Raw genomic sequence first — 19,551 nt, 5'->3', positions numbered from 1 at the left:
GCTAACTGGATAAATGAATATTTTTACAGTATTACCTAATATTTTGTAATTTACAAAATATGTCTTCCAAGGAAATCCTATGGGATGATTCAAGGCTGCCCTAGAGCAAAGTCCAGGTTCCTACAGAGAAAACAAAACCCGGGGCTGCCACCTCCCAGCACGGCAGCAGATCCTCGGGGGCAGCTGGAGGTGGTGACGGTCACAGAACAGCTCTTGCTGACTCTCTGCAGCACATCAGATGTGCCTTCCCTGCTAAAATGGAGCGGTGGAAAGTCACCTCCCTGAGACAGGACAGAGAGGACTCTCTTAGGTCAGAGTTCCCCACCCCCTGCTGTCAGGGGCATCGTATTTTATAATCAATTTATGAGCTGACAGAAAAATCATTTTTTTTCTCAAAATTCCTACTGGAAACTCGTGCTCCTCTGACTGTTAATACTTTCCTAGTTTCTGCCCCACCAAAAAAATTTACTTTTTGCTCCTCTGATTTTATGCCACAGTGTTTTTCACTGTGTGTAGCTCCTTGCTACAGATCTCCATTATGTATTTACAGATTAGTCCTTACTATTTTCAGTAAAAAAATTACAATCTCTACTTCACTCTTACAAAATGGGCTTTACATTTATATGTCCTTTTATTTTTTTTAACTCACATCACTCACAACAAAAGAAACTAAACTTTCCTTATGCTAAAAGAGAGAGCAAAGACAAGTTTTGATTGTTTTGTGAAGTAAAATGCTCTCTAAATACTCTTATTTTTTCCAGTTAAAATGCCTCTGCAATCACTAATATAAACTTCTTTCTAGGGTTCCAGGTGCCTGTTATTGTAATATGACTTTTATATGCAGCCAAGACTGTGTTGTTAAAAAAACACCCAGCCAGAGCCAGTTTTGTCTGTGGTGTTAATTTTTTTCTCAGGTGCAGCTGTCCTACCTTTGTGGTCCATTGATGGTCAGAGCACTGTTGCCCTGGTCAGCAGACCTGGACTAGATTTCTGAGGTCCCACATTCAGCACACTACAAGAGAGGCAGTGGCTCTAAAACCTACTGAAAAGAGTGGAGGAGGGATCCCTCATCTGTATGTATTCAGGTCACAAGAACCACTAGAAAAATGTTCCCTACCTGTCTCCTCTTAGCCAGAGCTGAATTGTCAAATGGAGATATTGTTAGAGGAACCAGGGGCCACAGTGCCTGTCTGTGCCAGGCTCAGTGACAGCTGAAAAAGAATATTGGGAGGTCTGCTAGAAAAAAAAGAGGGATCTTGGACAGACTCTCCCTTCCTCTCCCCTTTCCCTCTGTTTGTTGCCTCACAAAGAAGTGACCTTTTAAAATCTCTTATCTGGAAGCTTCAGTTTAAAGAGCTGCTGACGCCTCTTGGAAAACACTGAAAAGCTCCTCTGAAACAGGGAGCTGCTGCTCCGTGTCCTGGGTGCCTTTCTTCCCCTCTTCCTTTCATTGCTGGCTGCATTTACATTAGAAAAGGCTGTTCCTCTGCGGCTTCCCCGAAGTCCCAGCCTGACTTACAGCAGGAGTGAATTGCTGCTGTGGCAGCCCAACCTCTCACAGCACCTTCTGAGTGGGTAGGAGGTGACCAGGGGAGATGTCCCTTGGCAGGACACACTTTGCAACTGAGGATGGAAGAGCTGAGTGGGTTTTATGCTCTTGGTGCTGTCAGGATCAGGGCAGAGTAAGTTTGAGAGAAGACTGTGCCTTGCCAAGACCCTTCTGGTGTCACCTGTAAATCTGAAGTTTCCCAGCCTCTAGAGATTGAGTCCTCGAAGAACTCACTCTGAAGCTGAGTAACTCTGGACCTTTGGCCAAGGTCAGACTTCTGTGGATTTCCAGTCTGACAAAACAAATTGTCTGAGACAGCCTTTATCCTGCCCAGTCTGAAGGGAAGGGTTATGTGTCTTCTCCCTGCCTATGAGGGAGAAATATTAATCCAGTTATTTAATACATTTTAGGGCCACAGGAAATCAGTGCCTCTCCTTGTCTCACCGGGCTTGTTGCAGAAACCAGCCTGTCTGAATGACTGCTGGAATCACAATGGATATCCCAGGCTGTTTCATTCCTGCTGATACCCAGTTGTTGATGTTGGCCAAATAAAGGCCAAACGCAGGCTGGCTTGTACTAGCAAGGCTAAAAAAAAAAGGCAAGATAACTGTTCTATTTTTGGCATTTTTGAGATCTCATTTGGAGCACCATATCCCATCTGGGCATCTTCAGTGCATCAAGAGTGCAGCCTGAGTGCAGTGTGTACCCGTCCTTCCACTTCTCGTGCGATGTTTGAAGCTCCTGGGGTAACCATGGCCACCACGACACGTTTCATCTCACTTATACTTTTCCTCTTCTTCTTTTTAATCACAGAGCCCATCTGTAGAGCTGCTTAAAAAGCATGGACCAGATAAAGCCAGGACAAGTGCCAGGACAAGGCACTCAGGGAAGGAGGCTGAGAGGCTGCTGTTGGAAGGTTGCTGCTGCTGCTGCTGTGGTGGGCAGTGCCACAGCTCTCTGCCTGGGGATCCTGCTGGGTGAGTGTGCAGCTGGGTACGTTCTTTCAGTTTATCAGCTCCAAAAGAGAAGTGCTCTGCACTGTTCATAGCAAAAATCCTCAAAATCCTCCCGCTGAAGACAAAATGCGCTCAAGTTCCTGCATGTACACACACAGACAAGAGCTGTAGTCAACTCATGTTCTCAATATGTGACTTTGGAGCACTTCATCTTCAGTGTCTCATGACATGTATGCTCTATTCCTGTCCTGCTTGACCAGCCTGATCTCCTTCTATGACAAGGTGACCCACCTAGTAGATGAGGGAAAGGCTGTGAATGTAGTGTACCCCAACTTCAGTAAAGCCTTCTGCACTGTTTCCCACCACACTCTCCTGGAGAAACTGGCTGCTCGTGGCTTGCTCAGGTGCACTCTTCAATGGGTAAAAACTGTCTGGCTGGTGGTGAATGGAGTTACATCCAGCTGGGGGCTGGTGACCAGTGGTGTTCCCCAGAGCCACTCTGGAGCCAGCCCTGTTTTATATCTTTATCAATTATCTTGATGAGGGGATCGAGGGCACCCTCAGTCAGTTCACAGGTGACACCAAGCTGGATGGGAGTGTTGATTTGCTGGAGGGCAGGAAGGCTCCAGAGAGGCAACTGGGCAGGCTGGATTGATGGGCCAAGGCCAATGGTGTGAGGGTCAACAAGGCAAAGTGCCAGGTCCTGCCAGAAAACTGCCTGGTGGAGAAGGGCCTGGGGGTGCTGGTTGACAGTGACTGAACATGAGCCAGGTGTGCCCAGGTGGCCAAGAATGCCACTGGCATCTGGCTTGTACCAGCCACAGTGTGTCCAGCAGGACCAGGGCAGTGACTGTCCCCTGTGCTGGCACTGCTGAGGCACCACCTCAAATCCCGGGGTCAGTTTTTGGTCCCTCATGACAAGACATTGAGGGGCTGGAGAGTGTCCAGGGAAGGGAACGGAGCTGGGGAAGGGTCTGGAGCACAAGGCTGAGGGAGGTGAGGGAGCTGAGGGAGCTCAGCCTGGAGAAAAGGGGGCTCAGGGGGAACCTGCTCACTCTCCACAACTCCCTGACAGGAATGTGCAGCCAGGTAGGGGTTGGGCTCTGCTCCCAGGAAACAAGGGACAGGACCAGAGGAGATGATCTCAAGTTGCACCAGATTGTATATTAGGGAAAACCCCTTCACTGAAAGGGTTATCCAGCCCTGGCACAGGTTGCCCAGGGTGGAGTCACCATCCCCGTGGGGATTTAAAAGGTGTAGATGTGGCACTTGGGGACATGGTTTAGTGGTGGGCTTGGCAGTGCTGGTGGAATGATTGGACTCCATGATCTCAGAGGCCTTTTCCAACCTAAATGATTCCATGATTCAATGATTCTATCCTCTAATCTCTCTCTGTGACTCCCAAATTTCCTGTCACTGTACCTCACCACCCCTGCCATCACCTGTCACAACCTCTTGCAGCCACTGACCATTGCCTGTTTTACTGTCCAACTCCAGAGCACAACCACCATCTCCTTGCCTCTCCCACCTCCCTCCTGCTGCTTCTGGTGTCCCATGGCAGATGCCACCTGAGGCCAGCACCCCAGAAAGGACTGACAGATCCCACCTGGACAGTCCTTTCTGAGCTGGCTTCAGTACCCAGCAAACCTTTCCCCAGCCTGTTTCTGCAAGGACAGGGCCAATCTGGGATTGCCAGGCTGTACCCATCTGTTCATGAACTTCTGTTTCAGGCTTGACAAAAATCCACCATTTTCAAGTTCAAACCAGTTCAGTGCCAAATGCTATTCCTGCAGGTGTGCAGGGTGTCCCAGGGTGGTCGTGGGGCACCCCCGAGGCAGCCGGGGTGGTCAGAGACAGTCACGCTGCCAAAATAGGGGGTTTAAAGGGCATGATGAGATCCATGCTCCAAAGCAGTGAGGAAAGCTGCCTCTGACAGACACTGTCCCTCTCTGGCAGCCTGCTATCCCCCGGGAGAGACCAGCTTTGAGCACACAGTGGAGCTGCAAGGAATCATCTTCAACAGCAGCTTAAAGACGGAGAACTCAGAGTACTACAGGGTGCTGACACCTGCTCTTGAGAGGCTGGTGAGTTGATCTGGGCTTTCCAAGAAAATACTTGGGAAATACCGTGGTGGTTCACCAGGGCCAAGCTTGAGTGTCCTCATTCAGCAGGATCTGGATGCCAAGGGCAGGAGGGAAACTAGGACTTCTTAAACATCAGCAGGGTACACTGTGGGACTGAGCTGCACTTTGAGAGGCCCTGTCAGGGCCCTGAGAGGCATTTGTGGTGGGGGAGGTGTGTGCTCACACCTGCTCCTTGAAAAAGAGGTAGGAAAGCATAAAAAGGGGATGTACTGCCTCATGCCCTGAGCCAGGGTGGGAAAAGGGTTAGACATGAGCTGGACGTGGCTGCTTCTGCTGCCTTGCAGAGGCAAGAGAAGATCCTTCAACAGCTCCAGCTGCCTGCAAAATCCCAGGCATAATCTAGTCCCACCTCCCTGGGGTCTTCTGTGCAGTAAGTGTGTGACCATCACTCTTTGCTTTGCAGTTTCTGTCCAGTCTGCAGGACTCCCAGCTGGACTGGAGCTGCACTGGTTGCACTATCCTGGGCTATAGGTGAGTGTAGGCAGCTGCCTCTGCAGACTCTGCAGCTCATGTTTCAGGGCATCCTGACAGGCCTTACCAAGAAGGTGAGCTCACACCTGTGCTGTTGTTCAAAACCAGTACAAAGAGAAACTGGTTTTTGATCAAGGCCGGATTTTCTTCTGGGATTGCAGCAGTGTTCTGGATTCTTTCATTTGGAAGCACAGTCAGAAAGGCAGAGGGAAATGGCTTGTTCAACCACAGCTTTGGGCCAAAAAAACCCACAAATGACCATTTCAACCCAGAGAACATCTCCAGGAAAACCTTAAATTATTAAGAATCACATTATTAAGAGTCAGTTTTGTTTCCCTTCAGTTCCCTGTAGGCAGGGAGCACAGGAGCCTGTGCTGATTGTGGAGAATTAATGTCCCCATTAATTCCCTGTCTCCCAGCAGGAATGGAAACTCGAGCGTGATCGTCCATTTCCGCCTCTTCTTCGCCCCCCAGGACTCCCAGCCCCTGAGCTCCACCTTGGAGGAGGAGGCTCTGAGGCACGGGCTGGCAGCTGCCCTGCGCAGGCAGGGTCTGTCCCTGGCTGCCTACGGGACCATCTCCTCAGCTTCTCTCACAGGTACAGCCCTCCCACCACTGCCAGGCAGGCAGAGCAGGGTGCCCAGTGCTGGGGCTGCTGCCACCCAAGGTCACACAGCAAAGCCACCATCTGTGTCTCAGAGAGCCAAACTGTTGCAGGGCTTCAGCTCTGGATGTGCAGTCAAGGCTTCGTGCCCAGCAGCAATTCTGGAAATGGGGGTGCTGCCAGGCACCCAACAAAACAATGGAATGCCCTGCCTGGCTCCCAGCTTCACTGCACAGCAGCAGAGACCAGCCTAGGTCTTGCCTGCTGCTCAACAAACATTTGTGGGGTACCCAGATACCTCTCCAGCACTAATGCTGTCCTGCTGCTCTGCCCTGCAAGAGCAGCTTGAGGGGCTCACAGCAACTACAGAGCCTAAAGTATAAATTGCAGTTTCTTTGGCTTTTCCTGCAGCACCCAGAACCAGCCTAAGGGACAGGGGATTGAGCTCTGGGAGGCTAATTGCTGAGCTGTCTGTACCTGCAAGTGCACAGCAGTCCTTAGGCAGCCCTCGGAGTTGTAGCAATAATTACAGCTTAGGTAGATATTTCTCATATTTGAATTATTTTCTGAAACCACCTGACAAAAATTTCTCCTTTCCTTCAGTGACTGTGGAGTTGCCTGTGACTGTAGGACTTCAGGTCCAGCAGATTTAAAAAAACATGTGCCTGGGAAACATGAAGGTGTGGGCTCCTCTGCAGCTCCCTCTGCCACAATGGGCAGGATCCCTGGATCTTCAGGAGCCTTGTGCAGCCCAGGTGGAGGGTGCACAGACTCCCCTTGGCTTTAGGCAACAGTCCTGCATAGGTTCAGACCCAGAGTCTGCTCCTAGGAGGCAGCTCACTGCTTTTGGGAATTCATCCCTGTACTTGGAGTCACCCAAAGCCCACAGAGCTGTAGGTGGCTGCTCCTCCCCTGTTCCATGGCTGAGCAGGGTTCCCCAGCAGGGGCCCAGGCCAGGAGCTCACACTGGCCATGGGGCAGGGAAAGGCAGGAGAAGATGATGCAGCAAAGCCTGCAGCAGCCCCAGTCTGGGAACAGCACAGTCCCCAGAGCTCCTGGATGGGCTGCCCTTTTTGATTCCTATTCCTTCTGCTTTGTCACAGGTCCCAGCAAGGTTTCTCCCCACAGATCTGGACTGAAATCAGGTAAGAGCCAGGCAGCAGGAAGAGCAACCTGCACTCTGCAGCCTCCTCCTCACCAGCAGCCTGGATGCAGAAATCTTGTTCATAACCTGGTGGCCCAGGGCCCTGCAAGCTCAGCAAGAGCTGCAGCTCTGCTCCTGGCACCATCCCAGAGGGACTCCGGCCCTGCCAGGGAGCAGAGTGATGATGACATTGCCCCATGGTGGATGCCCCTGGGGAAGCCAGGGCAGAGCTGCTGGGTGGGCTGCAGAAGACAGGAATGACTCAAGCCTTGCTGTCCCCAGGGAGCTGCCCTGGAGACACAGTCACCTGCTGCAACACCCAGTGCATGTGGAAAGAACTGTGACAGGCAGGCAGGGTGTGCTGATGGCTCTGAGGGAAGGGGCTGTGGTGAGTCTCACAGCAGGTCTCCAGGACAGTGGGGGACAGGCCACAGTGCACTGCTGCAGACTGTGACAGGTGTGACACCACTGGCTTCCAGGCACTGAGGAGAGTCAAGGACACAGGATGACTTTTCAAGCCAATACAAGATGCCTGTGTGAGGATGAGGGGAGCTGGGCCCTGAGAAACACCTTGGTCCCACCACCAGCTGTGATAAGGGACACCTTCCTGGTGGCCTGGCATGATGGACGAGAGCCACATGGGCCACATGATGGACAACACCCATGAGCTGCTGGGAGCACATCATGAGGCAGTGGATGAGACTGTCAAACTAGTCAAGATGCTTCTCCCCAGAATTTCTCGCTCTAGAAGAGTTTCAGGGAGGATGCTGTGATGGGCCAGTGCTTTGCAGTGCTCTTTCCAAGCCTGGCCTGTGACATCCCAGGCACTGTCCTGTTGTTTGAGCATGTGCTGGGAGCACGCATGAAGCTGAAGCAGCTTCTCCCACTTGCCCCCAGGTCCGTGGTGCTGGGGCACAGAGGCAGGATCCTGATGCACTGGCTCTCTCATCCCTTTCAGACTGTGGGAGCCGCCCTGCCATGCAGACTGCCAGCAGGATAGTTGGAGGTTCAGAGGCATCCAGAGGGGAGTTCCCCTGGCAAGTCAGCCTGCGAGAGAACAACGAGCACTTCTGTGGGGCTGCAATCCTCACGGAGAAGTGGCTGGTGTCTGCTGCTCATTGCTTTACTGAGTAAGTTCTAGTCACACTATCTCCCTCCCTCCCTCTCCTTTCCAAACCTGCCATCTCTGCCCCACACTGCCCCATCATGCCTGGTTTCCCTCACGGGGAGTATGGGGAGTTTCCATACAGTGGATGGCAGGATGGGCAGGAGGCAGCTGGGGTCTGCAGGACAGTGCTGTGTCTGCAGGCTCACCCAGTCCCTGCCGTGTCTCCTCCAGGTTTCAGGACCCAGCCATGTGGGCAGCTTACACAGGGACCACCTCCCTCAGAGGCTCCGACAGCAGCGCGGTGAAAATGGACATTGCACAGATCATCCCACACCCCTCCTACAACGCCGACACAGCTGACTATGATGTGGCTGTGCTGGAGCTCAAGAGACCTGTCACCTTCACCAAGTACATCCAGCCCGTGTGCCTGCCAGACGCAGGCCATCACTTCCCAGCCAGCAAGAAGTGCCTCATCTCTGGCTGGGGCTACCTCAAGGAGGATTTCTGTAAGCAAAGCGGGGCAGGGAGCAGAGGAGACACGGCGGGGTGTGAGTGGGGCAGGAGGCCCCGGGGAGGGGAACTCAGGGCAGCTGGGATGGCTGTACCTGGGGCTGCTGGTCCCCTGCAGGGCTCCCTGAGCTGAGCTCACAGTCGGGTCTTTCTCGTTCAGTGGTGAAACCCGAGTTCCTGCAGAAAGCAACAGTGGAGCTGCTGGACCAGAACCTGTGCTCCAGCCTCTACAGCCACGTCCTCACGGACAGGATGATGTGTGCTGGCTACCTGGAGGGGAAGGTTGACTCCTGCCAGGTAAGCTTTGCTCAGGGAAGCTGGCACAGCTCCCCACACGAGTCTTTTCCTCTCAGTATGCACCAAGGGACACTTCAAGAAGCAGATCTGACACTGTGGTCATGGTTCCCCCCTGAGGTTTGAGGCTGTGCCTTGGACCCAAGCTCAGGGACTGCAGAAGACACAAATGAGGGTGTTCTCTAGTGCTTAGAGGAGGGCACTGCTGCTTAATCTTTTGGATAATTAACTATTTTTCTCTACTTCCCGAGCTGTAATCAGGGCTGGCCCTACCAATGTACCAGGCAGGTCCTTGGGTCACAGTCCAGATGGCGAAGGGCAGCACTGGAAACTAAAATATACACAACAGTTTTTGGTGAACAACAGAGTGTTTTCTTTAGTTAGCCTTTATCCAGCCTGGAACTGCAAGTGGGGACCTGGAGACAGCCCTGCCTTTCACAGTGGAGAGAGGAGAACTGTGATGTGGGAGGAGGGCTGTGATTTCCAGAGCTGTCCCTGTGGCTTGGCAGAGCTATTCAAACCTGCAGCCACCAGCTGAGCAAAACTGCACTGCTCTGGTGGTAGTGCTTCTTATTTCTGGACCAAATACAACACAAACACCAGAGAAGGGGCCTACAATGGAAGATCCAAGGATGGATGAGCAACATGACCCATCTGGTTATTCATTATTGATCTAGAGCAGTGTCACCCCCAGGAGGCACTGCCAGCTTCACAGACACCACATGTCCATCAGTGACACTCTCAGGGCCCCACAATAACAAAGAATTGACCATGAACCATAGGCCAAATCAAGAAAAGCTCATGCAAAGATCAGCATGGTCACCCTGGGCTGTGTATCAGGCAATGAACACCCATCATCTGTCTGTGTACGGGCTGCTGGGCTTGACCTTTAAGAGCAACAATTTAATGAATGATTAAAGCACTAGAAATGCTAAACCCTTTATTTTATAGAGGATGTCCCTGTGCTCTTCTGGCATATCAATGGCACAAGGCTACTACTTAATAGAAGGACAGTGTGCCCACATGGAGGAGCAGCCAAAGGCCAGCACAGGAGATGCTCCAGTCATCACTAGGTTGGAGCAAATATGAAGTGAGCTGAGATACAGAGGGACAGAGAGACCCCAGAGGGATGCTGAAGGTGGCCAGGGAGAGCTCAGTGCATCCCCAGGGAGAGCTCACCATCTGGCTTCTCTTGCAGGGTGACTCTGGTGGGCCCTTGGTTTGCCAAGAACCATCTGGCAGGTTTTTCCTGGCGGGAATCGTGAGTTGGGGGATTGGATGTGCTGAAGCCAGGAGGCCTGGGGTTTACACACGTGTTACCAAACTCAGAGACTGGATCTTGGATGCTATTTCTGCCTTCCCCAGCTCCACAGCCCACATTGTCCCTCTGATACACTCCAGTACCAACAGTAATGTGGTCAGTGCTGAAGAGCTCAACACCATCAGAGGAACCTCCACCACCTCACCAGCCCCAGCTGCCAGCAGGCCAGTGACTGCAGGGAGACCACAAGGTATGAGCACCCATGAGTGGTGCACCTTGGCAGGAAGAGTGGCAGATACAGCTCCAAATGCCAGGTTCCTTCTTTTGCTGAGCTGAGCTGACTTTCTGTAGGGTGAGCCCCACAACCCTTGCCTAAGGACTAAGGCCAAGGCACATGTGACACTGTGTGGCTGTCCCAGCTCAGACAAGAGCAGCCTGGCAAAGTCACTCAGTACCTGTGCAGTTCCATGCAGTTCCTTTGCTTGTGTGACTGACTGTGCAATCTCATCTGAGTGACTCGTCTGCTCCAGCAGGTCCAGGGCAGGGCACTAAGGCACAGCAGTGTCTGAAAGTATTTTCCTGTTGACCACTGACTTTTGTTTGCCACCTGTGGATCTCCCCACAGCTCAAAGTTTGTGGCTGCACCTTCACAGCAGACACAGATCTCCTCCCTGAAGGGAAGGAGGGCAGGTGTCTGTAGGATGACCTGTCTGCTCCAAGAGCCCCCAGCAGCTCTGCAGGGAGATGCAGATGTAAGGTATTTTTCTACATTTAGGATTAAGGTTTTATCTGTAATGGCAAGGCTAAGAGGCACAGAGCTGTTGATTACTCTGCCTTTGAGAAAGGCCCAGGATTGAGGATTTGCCAAGAGCAAGATGCAGAACAGCAGTTAGTGTGAAAGCCCAGGTGAAAACAGCCACCATCAGGCCCTGCCATGATCAGCAGACAGGGCTTGGGTAGATCCTCACACCTCAACCCTGACCTGTCCCTGCTCAGACTTACTGGTTAGAGACAGCAAAAGTCTCTCCTTGCTTGTCTCCTGCTAGGAGTACTCACAAGTCATGCTTTGACTTTGTTCAGAGTGTGGAGGACGACCTGGGTTCTCTAAACCCAGCAAGATCGTGGGAGGAACAGATGCTTCCAGAGGAGAGATCCCCTGGCAAGTCAGCCTAAAAGAGGACTCGAGGCACTTCTGTGGAGCCACCATCATCGGGGACCGCTGGCTGCTGTCGGCAGCTCACTGCTTCAACGAGTGAGAGCCCATCCCTGCCCTTCCCCACAGAGCTGTGCTGCCAAAACCACAGCGTGGCACTGGAGCCACAAAACAAGACATTAATTTTTGCTATAACCAGAGATTCACAGTAAAGGGGGTTTTGTGGGGAGGTTGGGATGACGCAGAGAGGGGTTACCTATCAGTGGAGAGGCACGAACATAATGCTCACAGACCATTATGGTTGGCAAAATGTCAGCTTTATTAGAAGAAAGGCAGTTTATGTACTGGTCATGAAGCTTAGTTCTTGTTCACACTACATTGGATACATAAGGAAAACATACTTTGCTGTCCACTGCTAATTGGATCACAACAGGTGGTCATAGGAGATGAGAAAACTTTATTCACCTGCCAAAACTCCTCCTTGGCATGTGGCATGAATCCACCTTTGTTCTAACTTAGCTCTTGTAGCCATTTTAGTGGTGTAGTATTTTTTACTGTCTGCACCCAGCCATGGCAAGGCAAAAGTCTCAGAAATGCAATAGAAATTGTTCACACAATTTCTGTCCTCTGACAGTTACCCCAGCTTGGGCAGGGAGCAAGGACAACACATCTAAGAGGGGGTGGAAAAGGACAGATGCCACGAGAGTTTCTTTAATAAATTTAACCTTAAAAATTGTCTGTAATATACAAAATAGAGACACGTGGTCAGCTGGTAAAGGGAAAATGGTGTGTTCTGTTCTGCAAGAGCCTAAGCCCAGATTTGTAAGGAGCCCAGATAAAGAAATGAGTAGCAAGAGGATAACGTTTGTCAGGAATAAATTCCTGAAGGCAGAAAGGGTGGGGAACTAACTGAGAAGGATTTCAAGACAATCTCATGCATTTAACAGCTGGGCAATAAAGCAGTGAGTGAAATGTAAGGTGTGAAACGAGGCACACAGCAAAACCAGCAGTGCTGTCTGTCTGTGGACAGGGGTGGGTCTCCATCAGCTATCTCCATCCATCTCCATCTGAGTGTTGCCATTCAAAACAAGAGGTCAGAAACATTCAGATATTGCCCTGAGAGCAGCAGTGCTGTGGGCAGGGGTGGTTAAAGAGCACAGGAATGCAGTAACAGTTCGAAGAACGAGGGAGATGAGCAGGATGTTGGTGGTAATCCACAGCACACCAACCTCCACACAGGGCTGGAGTAACACTGTGTGAAGGTGAACACAAGGCTCGGGGATGAGCTGGGTGTGGAACAGCACCATAACCAGCAAGACACAGTAGATCAGACTAGACCTGGGAAAAAAAACAACTGGTGGGAAGGGAAAGTGTGATGGGACTGTGCAATGATGAAGGGTACAATTAGGGGATGCCCTTTGACTCTTTTTTTAAGAGTCAAACCCACCAAAAGCAGGTGGAAAACAATCAAAAGGAAGCAGTTCTTAATAAATGTCATTAAGATGAATATTTGAAATTCACATAGGGTGAAAAAAAAAGAATAAAACACAACTTTAGAAAAATCCAAATAAAACCCCAAAATCCATCAAGACCTACTGAATACAGAGACACAACCTGTGTACCAGAACAGTCCTGAAATCATAAATTTCTGGAGGTAAGGAGAGGATTATTACTACACGTTCATTTGCTTTCAGGAGATATCCAACAGCTGCCGCTGCTGGCAACTGTTCTTTGGGCCTGACTTAGTAGGGCTGCTCTGCTGTGTGCTGATCATGTAAAACTGTCTGCAATCATCTGTGTGTGAGCATGCATGTTTAGAATTACGTGTTTGCAGGACAAATCCAGAAGAGATTGAAGCCTACATGGGAACAACATCACTAAATGGAACAGACGAGAATGCAGTGAAAGTCAATGTAACAAGAGTGATCCCACACCCCCTCTTCAGCCCCATGATTCTGGACTTTGATGTGGCTGTACTGGAGCTGGCAAGACCTCTTGTCTTCAACAAATACATCCAGCCTGTGTGCCTCCCACCTGCTGTGCAGAAGTTTCCTGTTGGCAAGAAATGCCTCATTTCTGGGTGGGGAGACCTCCAGGAAGGGAATGGTAAGCAGTGATGCTGATGTGCCCTGGGGCAGTGACACCCTGAGCAGCAAAGCCTGTGCCACTGTGACCCACAGTCCAGGACAGGGGACAGCAACGGGGACAGTCAGGAACTGACAGAAACACAAGAATAAGCGAAAACAAAGGCACACAGAGCATTGCCTTAAACCACAGTTATTTAGGAGTCACCAGCAAACATGAAAATTGAGAGAGCAGCTTGGTGGGAACCAGGAGAAACCTGCTGGGCTCCTCTCAGTAGCTCTACCATGCCAAGCAAGAGTCAGGCACTGGCTCAGGGCCTGCTGCAGCTCTGGCAGGACGGAATGTCAGCCACAGCAGCCACGCTCAGTCACAGAGATGTTCCAAGCAATTGGAAAAAGCAAAGATCCCACTGCAGGGAGAAGGCCTGAGAGTGGCACATGTGCTACCAAAGAAGCCCAGCTGACCAGGAACCCACAAGCTGTCAGGACCACGGGACACAGCTGGGTGCAGGATCCTTAGCACAGACACAGAACTGCACCCTGGGGTGCAGCTTCAGGGTTGCTGAGAAAATAGGTCCTCTAGGACTCAATTCTCATGTGGGATTAGAGCCTGTTTTCCCAAAATTTGTGTTGTCAGTCTAAAATCCATTAGTTCCCACTTTCCTCTGCTGCACTCACTAATCCCATGTTTTTCATGCAGCCACCAAGCCCGAGATCCTGCAGAAAGCCTCTGTGGCCATCATAGACCAGAACACCTGCGACTTCCTCTACAACTTCTCCCTCACTGACCGAATGATCTGTGCTGGCTTCCTGGAGGGGATGGTAGACTCATGCCAGGTAAGAGTGTGGGATTTCTCTACTGTGTGGACTGTTCAGAAAGCTGGGCTAACTCTGCCTTCAGCAGATCCTTGTGAAATATTTACTGAGGCTGCTGTGGCTGAGCTGTGCAATTCATATACACCTTAGGACAAAAAACCCAGCGCGCTACCTTGGAGATTTAGAAAACTGTATAAAGCTCCACCAAGTTGAGAACGACTTAAACCAACATCCCACTGCTCTGTCTGGCCAGATGAATGCTGGATGAAGCAGGTCTCCTCCAGTGGCAGTGAGACCTGGGCAGTTGGTGGTGGCTGTGCTGACAGGAGCTATGAACTTTCAGGACAAATGCCACTCGTATCTGTGCAGCCAGGTTGAGCCACTGACCCCACCTTCAGTGTCTGACTCGTGCCTTGCACACACACTGCATGGCAGCAGACAGACCCAAGGCTGAAGAAAGAAGAGTTGGGGGTAGCTAAATGCTCCTGGTGTGGCTGAGGGGCAGCTCCTTGTAGACCTGTCTGGGGGAGACTGTACTGAGCAGCCATTGCCTTGCTTCTTCTGCAGGGAGATTCAGGTGGGCCCTTGGCCTGTGAGGTGACCCCAGGAGTGTTTTACCTGGCTGGCATTGTGAGCTGGGGATATGGTTGTGCCCAGGCTATGAAACCTGGTGTGTACTCCAGAATTACCAAACTCACAGACTGGATCCTGGACACCATCTCACAGTTGCCCAGTCCTGGCACAGGCATTCCTTCCAGTTCAGCCATCACCAGAACTTCCAGCACAGCCATCTTCACCCAGCCCAGCACAACAGCTGCAAGTCCAACCAGCAGAACCACCCTGGGAACGAAGATGAGCACAAACACGAGTGAAAACTCTGAAGATCTGAGAACAACCAAACCTGCCAAGCCCACCCAAGCCCCAGGTAACACTGATGACAGATGTACTGACATGTTGGTAGGAGGCCTCCATCACAGGGAGTACTGAGCAGGCCATGGGTTATTCCCTTCCAGTGGTGCCTTGTACCAGCTTCACCTTCAAGTGTTCCAGCAAGGTGTGTATTGGAAAAGAGAATCCTGAATGTGATGGTGTTGTGGACTGCAGCAACGGCTTCGACGAGCGCAACTGCGGTGAGTCCTGCTCTGCAGCCTGTGGCTGCTGCCAGCCATGGTCTGCACGGCCCAGACTCCCCAGTGCAACCCATCACACTCACACTGGCTGTCCTGGGCCCCACACTGGACGCTGGGGGCCTGGGCCAGCCCACTGTAGTCCAGGTCCTCCTTATTCTGCCAGAATCTAAACCAAGATAAAGCTGGATGAGCAGGGTCTAAATTTTCTGCCAGAAGATGTGGCCTCTTTTCCTCTGCTACAAGTATTAGAAACCATTTCCAGCACACCAGCCAGTCAGTCTGGTAGCACAAAGGTGGCAAGACAACTCTGCACAACATGGCAGCCCAGAAAATGTCTTGTCATCCCTGGGACTGCTCCTTGGTCTGCACATTCCTTGCTGTGTGACAGCTCAGCCAGTCCATCCAAACGTTCCCTCCTCACATACCACAGCCCTGGAAGGTGTGATCTGTGATAACAATTTCACAAACCATACCCCGTCTGCCAAGCCTTGCTTCAGCTGGGTGAATGGAATTCATCACATCCTGCTGCCCCACAAGGCTGTCCCACGGCAGGGGCTGTGGAAGGCAGGCACACACCCCTTTCCACTTATGTTTATTTAAAACCACGGTGCTTCTTCCTCTGTCCCAGACTGTGGCCAAACAACTGCTCTGGCCTTCAGCAAGATCGTGGGTGGCAGCGGCGCAGCTCGAGGGGAGTGGCCCTGGCAAGTCAGTCTGTGGCTTCGGCGGAAGGAGCACAAGTGCGGGGCTGTCCTCATTGCTGACCGCTGGCTGCTCTCTGCAGCCCACTGCTTCGACATGTAAGTCTGAGGTGGGCTAATGAAGCCAGCTGGCTCTTGGCCCCAGTCCCAGCAGCCCACCTGCCTTACCCTCCCTCACGGTCCAGCACCGTGGCTGGGATGCTGTGCCCCGTGAGAGGCACACGGTCCCTATCACAGGTGTGCCCCTGCAGGTAAGTGGGAAGAAGAATGAGTGGAGCAAAACCTGGGGGTGCCCAGTGTGCTGGAGACAGGGGCCCTGCCCTCACAAGGTGTGGCCATAGTGCATCCCAGCCCCACAAGAGGAGGAATGGCCCTCCTTGTGAGGCCGTGCTCCTAACAGCCAGGTTTGCTGTCTTTCTGCAGTTACAGTGACCCCAAAATGTGGGTGGCCTTTCTAGGAACACCCTTCCTGAGTGGCACCGATGGCAAAATGGAGAAAATATTCCGTATCTACAAGCACCCTTTTTACAACATCTACAGCCTGGACTATGATGTGGCACTGCTAGAGCTGAGCACACCTGTCAAGTTCAGCAACACCATCAGACCGATTTGTCTCCCAGACAGTTCTCACATCTTCCATGAAGGGGCCAGATGCTTCATCACAGGCTGGGGCTCCACAAAGGAAGGAGGTACTGGTTGAGAGGGCCCCCTCACATCCATGATGGCCACAGTGGCCACCTACCTTGCACACTTCAACACCTACAGTTCCAAACACCACTGTCCCAAGCACTCCCCAGGCCAGGCCGGACCCTGCAGGGAACACCAAGCTGTGCAAGGCCTGGTATCACTACCATCTCCTCCCCTGCCACCATGCACTGTACTCGTCCATTTAGCCACACCTCTGCCCTCTTGGAGCCTTCCCAAGCTTTCTACATGGCAGCCACTACACTCCCCATCCCCACAGCAGCTGCTCCAGCTCTGCTCCTGCAGCACAAGGACCCAGTGCCATTTGTATCTGGTCAGCTGAGCTGCTGGACAAAGTACACACTCAAGGGACCTTTCTGTGCTTGCTCTGCTGGGGAGGAACCAGGCCTGACTGACTTTCCCAGAGCAGGTCTCTCCCTCTGGCCAGCAAGTAAGGCTGCAGAGACCCCACCGCTACACACGCTTCTGCTTCTCACGTGCTCTGCGCCCCTTTAACATCAATACTTGTCTCCTCAGGTCTCATGTCAAAGCATCTGCAAAAAGCAGCAGTGAACATGATCGGAGACCAGGCCTGCAAAAAGTTCTACCCTGTCCAGATCAGCAGCAGGATGGTGTGTGCTGGTTTCCCACAGGGCACCGTCGACAGCTGTTCAGTGAGTGAGAGCAGCAAACACTGCGGCTGGGACAGGGCTGGGACAGAGCAAGTTTGTGCAAAGTCCCCAGGCTATATTCCCTCAGGAGGGCCCTGCCTCCCCCAGCTCAGCTGTCTGTCCATCCCTCATGGCTGTTGCCTTTATCCACGTCCATCCTGCATACACCTCGTGCATACACCGACCCATGACAGGTCAGGGAAACCCACACAGAGGTAATGCCAAGCAAAGGACCACGGGGATGCCTTGGAGCCTATTCCATGATCCTGTTGTACCTCCAAACACACTCTTCCACGTTCCAGAACCCCAACCTCACAATGTTCATGCAGGTACATCACTGAGCAGTCCTCTAGCTTGGAATGTGGCTCCTGGGGAAGTGGGGAGCAGGACAGCAAATGCCCATGTCCCAGAGAGAAAGAACATCTCAAAGCTGGGGGAGCTGGGCTGCCTCTGGCTTGATACTGTACCCTTTTCCTCTCTCTGCAGGGCGATGCAGGCGGGCCCCTGGCATGTAAGGAACCCTCAGGGAAGTGGTTTCTAGCAGGAATCACAAGCTGGGGCTATGGCTGTGCCAGGCCATACTTCCCTGGTGTCTACACCAAAGTCACAGCTGTCCAGGGCTGGATTGCGCAGAACCTCAAGCTCTGAAACTGCATTTCACCACTCAGGGAAGGCAACGAATGAGAGGAGTAACTGCCAGAGGAGGCACTAATCCCTCAGCTGTTGTACATTTTTGTGATGTTGCAAAGGGGTGAAGATGGCCTTGCAGGTATTAAGCACGTGCCAGTGTTGTGTGACCCGCTGGTTGTGACACACCAGGGCATTTGATAACTGCTTTGCATAGAAAGGTACCAATTCTAGACATTTTCCATAAATAAATGAGGCCTGTCCCAATGTAAGACCTGGCCAAACATCCTACGGATTAAAACATGACCTTTCTAGTTGGAGGGGTGCCCGAAACATCTGGCAGATATTCATGGAGTTTGGCTGACCTCTGCCTATGAGCTGTCATCCCAAAGCCAAGCCAAGAGACTGGTGAACTTCGTCCCAGCCCAAAGTTATGCCCTTGCAGAAGCCTCAGACCTCACTGCCTTGATGGAGCTGCTGTGCTGTGCAGTGGCTTTTGGGAAGGGTGTGCTGCTGTTTTCACTCAGTGCCTGAGAGCTCAGTGATGACCTTCTGGCTCACCATTTGATCCCAAGAGAAGACAGGACTGAAACGCTTGGAGTTCAGACTGCAAAGGCCCTGATCTGTACTAGAGGATCAAGACAGGCTTCTCTACACCCTCCATACACCCCCCACCCACCCAACCTCCCCCCAGCTCCTTTTGCACCAGGGAACAGGTGATTAAACTGATTAAGGCATGGTCATACAGACCACTGCTCTGGTTAAGCTAGGTGGGAAAAATTCAGAGTGCTGACATAGGGTGCAAGGATGTAACTCCTTCAGTAGGAGGTCAGGTCCCACCAGCCAGAATATGACAGGCAGACAACTTTGTTCATAAGAAAAAAACTGCTGCAGAGCTCATGTGCCAAGTCTTGGGCAGACTTAGACATCTCCCCATAGATTCAGCCACCAAAACTGAACAGCTGCTTGTACCCCAGACCCCTTCCTCATTTTTGGTGCTTAAGCTCTGCATCTGGGCATAGCAAGAGGTTTCTTCTGTCTCAACCCAGCTGGCAGTGAGATCCACCACCTTCCCAGCCAGCAAGGTGGGAGACCTGGCTTCCAGGCATGGCTGAGCTCCACGTGGGTTCAGATCCATGGCTGCAACACTTGTGGGATGGTCCCATGAATGAAGTGGGATGGGACTGCTGCACAGCCAGTGCCACAAAATTCATACAGCCATAAATAAAAGTAAAAAGGCCCCTAAGCAAACACGGCTGAAAGCACTTTATTTTCAAGTAGTCATTCTGACAATCTAGAAGGGAAACTCCAGTTTCAGTAAGTTCAAATACCCAATTATCTCCTCACTTTACCTTGTGTAAGAACACTTTAGTCCCTTTATAGAAGCCACCACACTGGGAGATTAAATGAAATCAGGTTCTGGCACATCCCTTTGAATGTCCCAGCAGGTATGGAGACAACATCCTTCATCTGTCTCCATGTCCCAGCAAACAGTGAAATCTTTTATAAAATGCAGATCTCCAAAAGGAGGGATTTCAAAAAACCTCTCTCTAGAGACCCAGGCACTGTTAATCTCCAACACTCTCCTCTTGCAGCTGCTGTACCCACTGCTGACTATACAGCATAAACCCAGCTTTTCAGGAG

General features: G+C 51.7%; 1 protein-coding gene across 1 annotated transcript in view; it reads left to right on the top strand.

Moving 5' to 3' along the window:
• The window catches only part of TMPRSS9 (transmembrane protease, serine 9), a 23,906-nt gene extending 4,889 nt beyond the window's left edge, over positions 1–19,017 (top strand). The window contains exons 2-19 of the mRNA XM_017833690.1: positions 2,376–2,526; positions 4,462–4,589; positions 5,053–5,120; positions 5,543–5,718; positions 6,828–6,869; positions 7,827–7,998; positions 8,208–8,482; positions 8,647–8,783; positions 9,979–10,291; positions 11,122–11,293; positions 13,029–13,300; positions 13,979–14,115; positions 14,662–15,019; positions 15,108–15,224; positions 15,853–16,024; positions 16,349–16,614; positions 17,147–17,283; positions 17,767–19,017. Of these exons, the coding sequence (XP_017689179.1) occupies positions 2,391–2,526; positions 4,462–4,589; positions 5,053–5,120; positions 5,543–5,718; positions 6,828–6,869; positions 7,827–7,998; positions 8,208–8,482; positions 8,647–8,783; positions 9,979–10,291; positions 11,122–11,293; positions 13,029–13,300; positions 13,979–14,115; positions 14,662–15,019; positions 15,108–15,224; positions 15,853–16,024; positions 16,349–16,614; positions 17,147–17,283; positions 17,767–17,928 (3,240 nt within the window). The 5' untranslated portion in view covers positions 2,376–2,390 and the 3' untranslated portion in view covers positions 17,929–19,017. The remainder of the gene's footprint in view (positions 1–2,375; positions 2,527–4,461; positions 4,590–5,052; positions 5,121–5,542; positions 5,719–6,827; positions 6,870–7,826; positions 7,999–8,207; positions 8,483–8,646; positions 8,784–9,978; positions 10,292–11,121; positions 11,294–13,028; positions 13,301–13,978; positions 14,116–14,661; positions 15,020–15,107; positions 15,225–15,852; positions 16,025–16,348; positions 16,615–17,146; positions 17,284–17,766) is intronic.
• Positions 19,018–19,551: the final 534 nt, after the last annotated feature.

The sequence above is a fragment of the Lepidothrix coronata genome, unplaced genomic scaffold (genome assembly GCF_001604755.1).
Source record: "Lepidothrix coronata isolate B3197 unplaced genomic scaffold, Lepidothrix_coronata-1.0 Scaffold219, whole genome shotgun sequence".
NCBI lineage: Eukaryota > Metazoa > Chordata > Aves > Passeriformes > Pipridae > Lepidothrix > Lepidothrix coronata.
The sequence above is the reverse complement of the archived record's forward strand: the minus strand, read 5'-3'. Positions and strand labels throughout refer to the sequence as shown.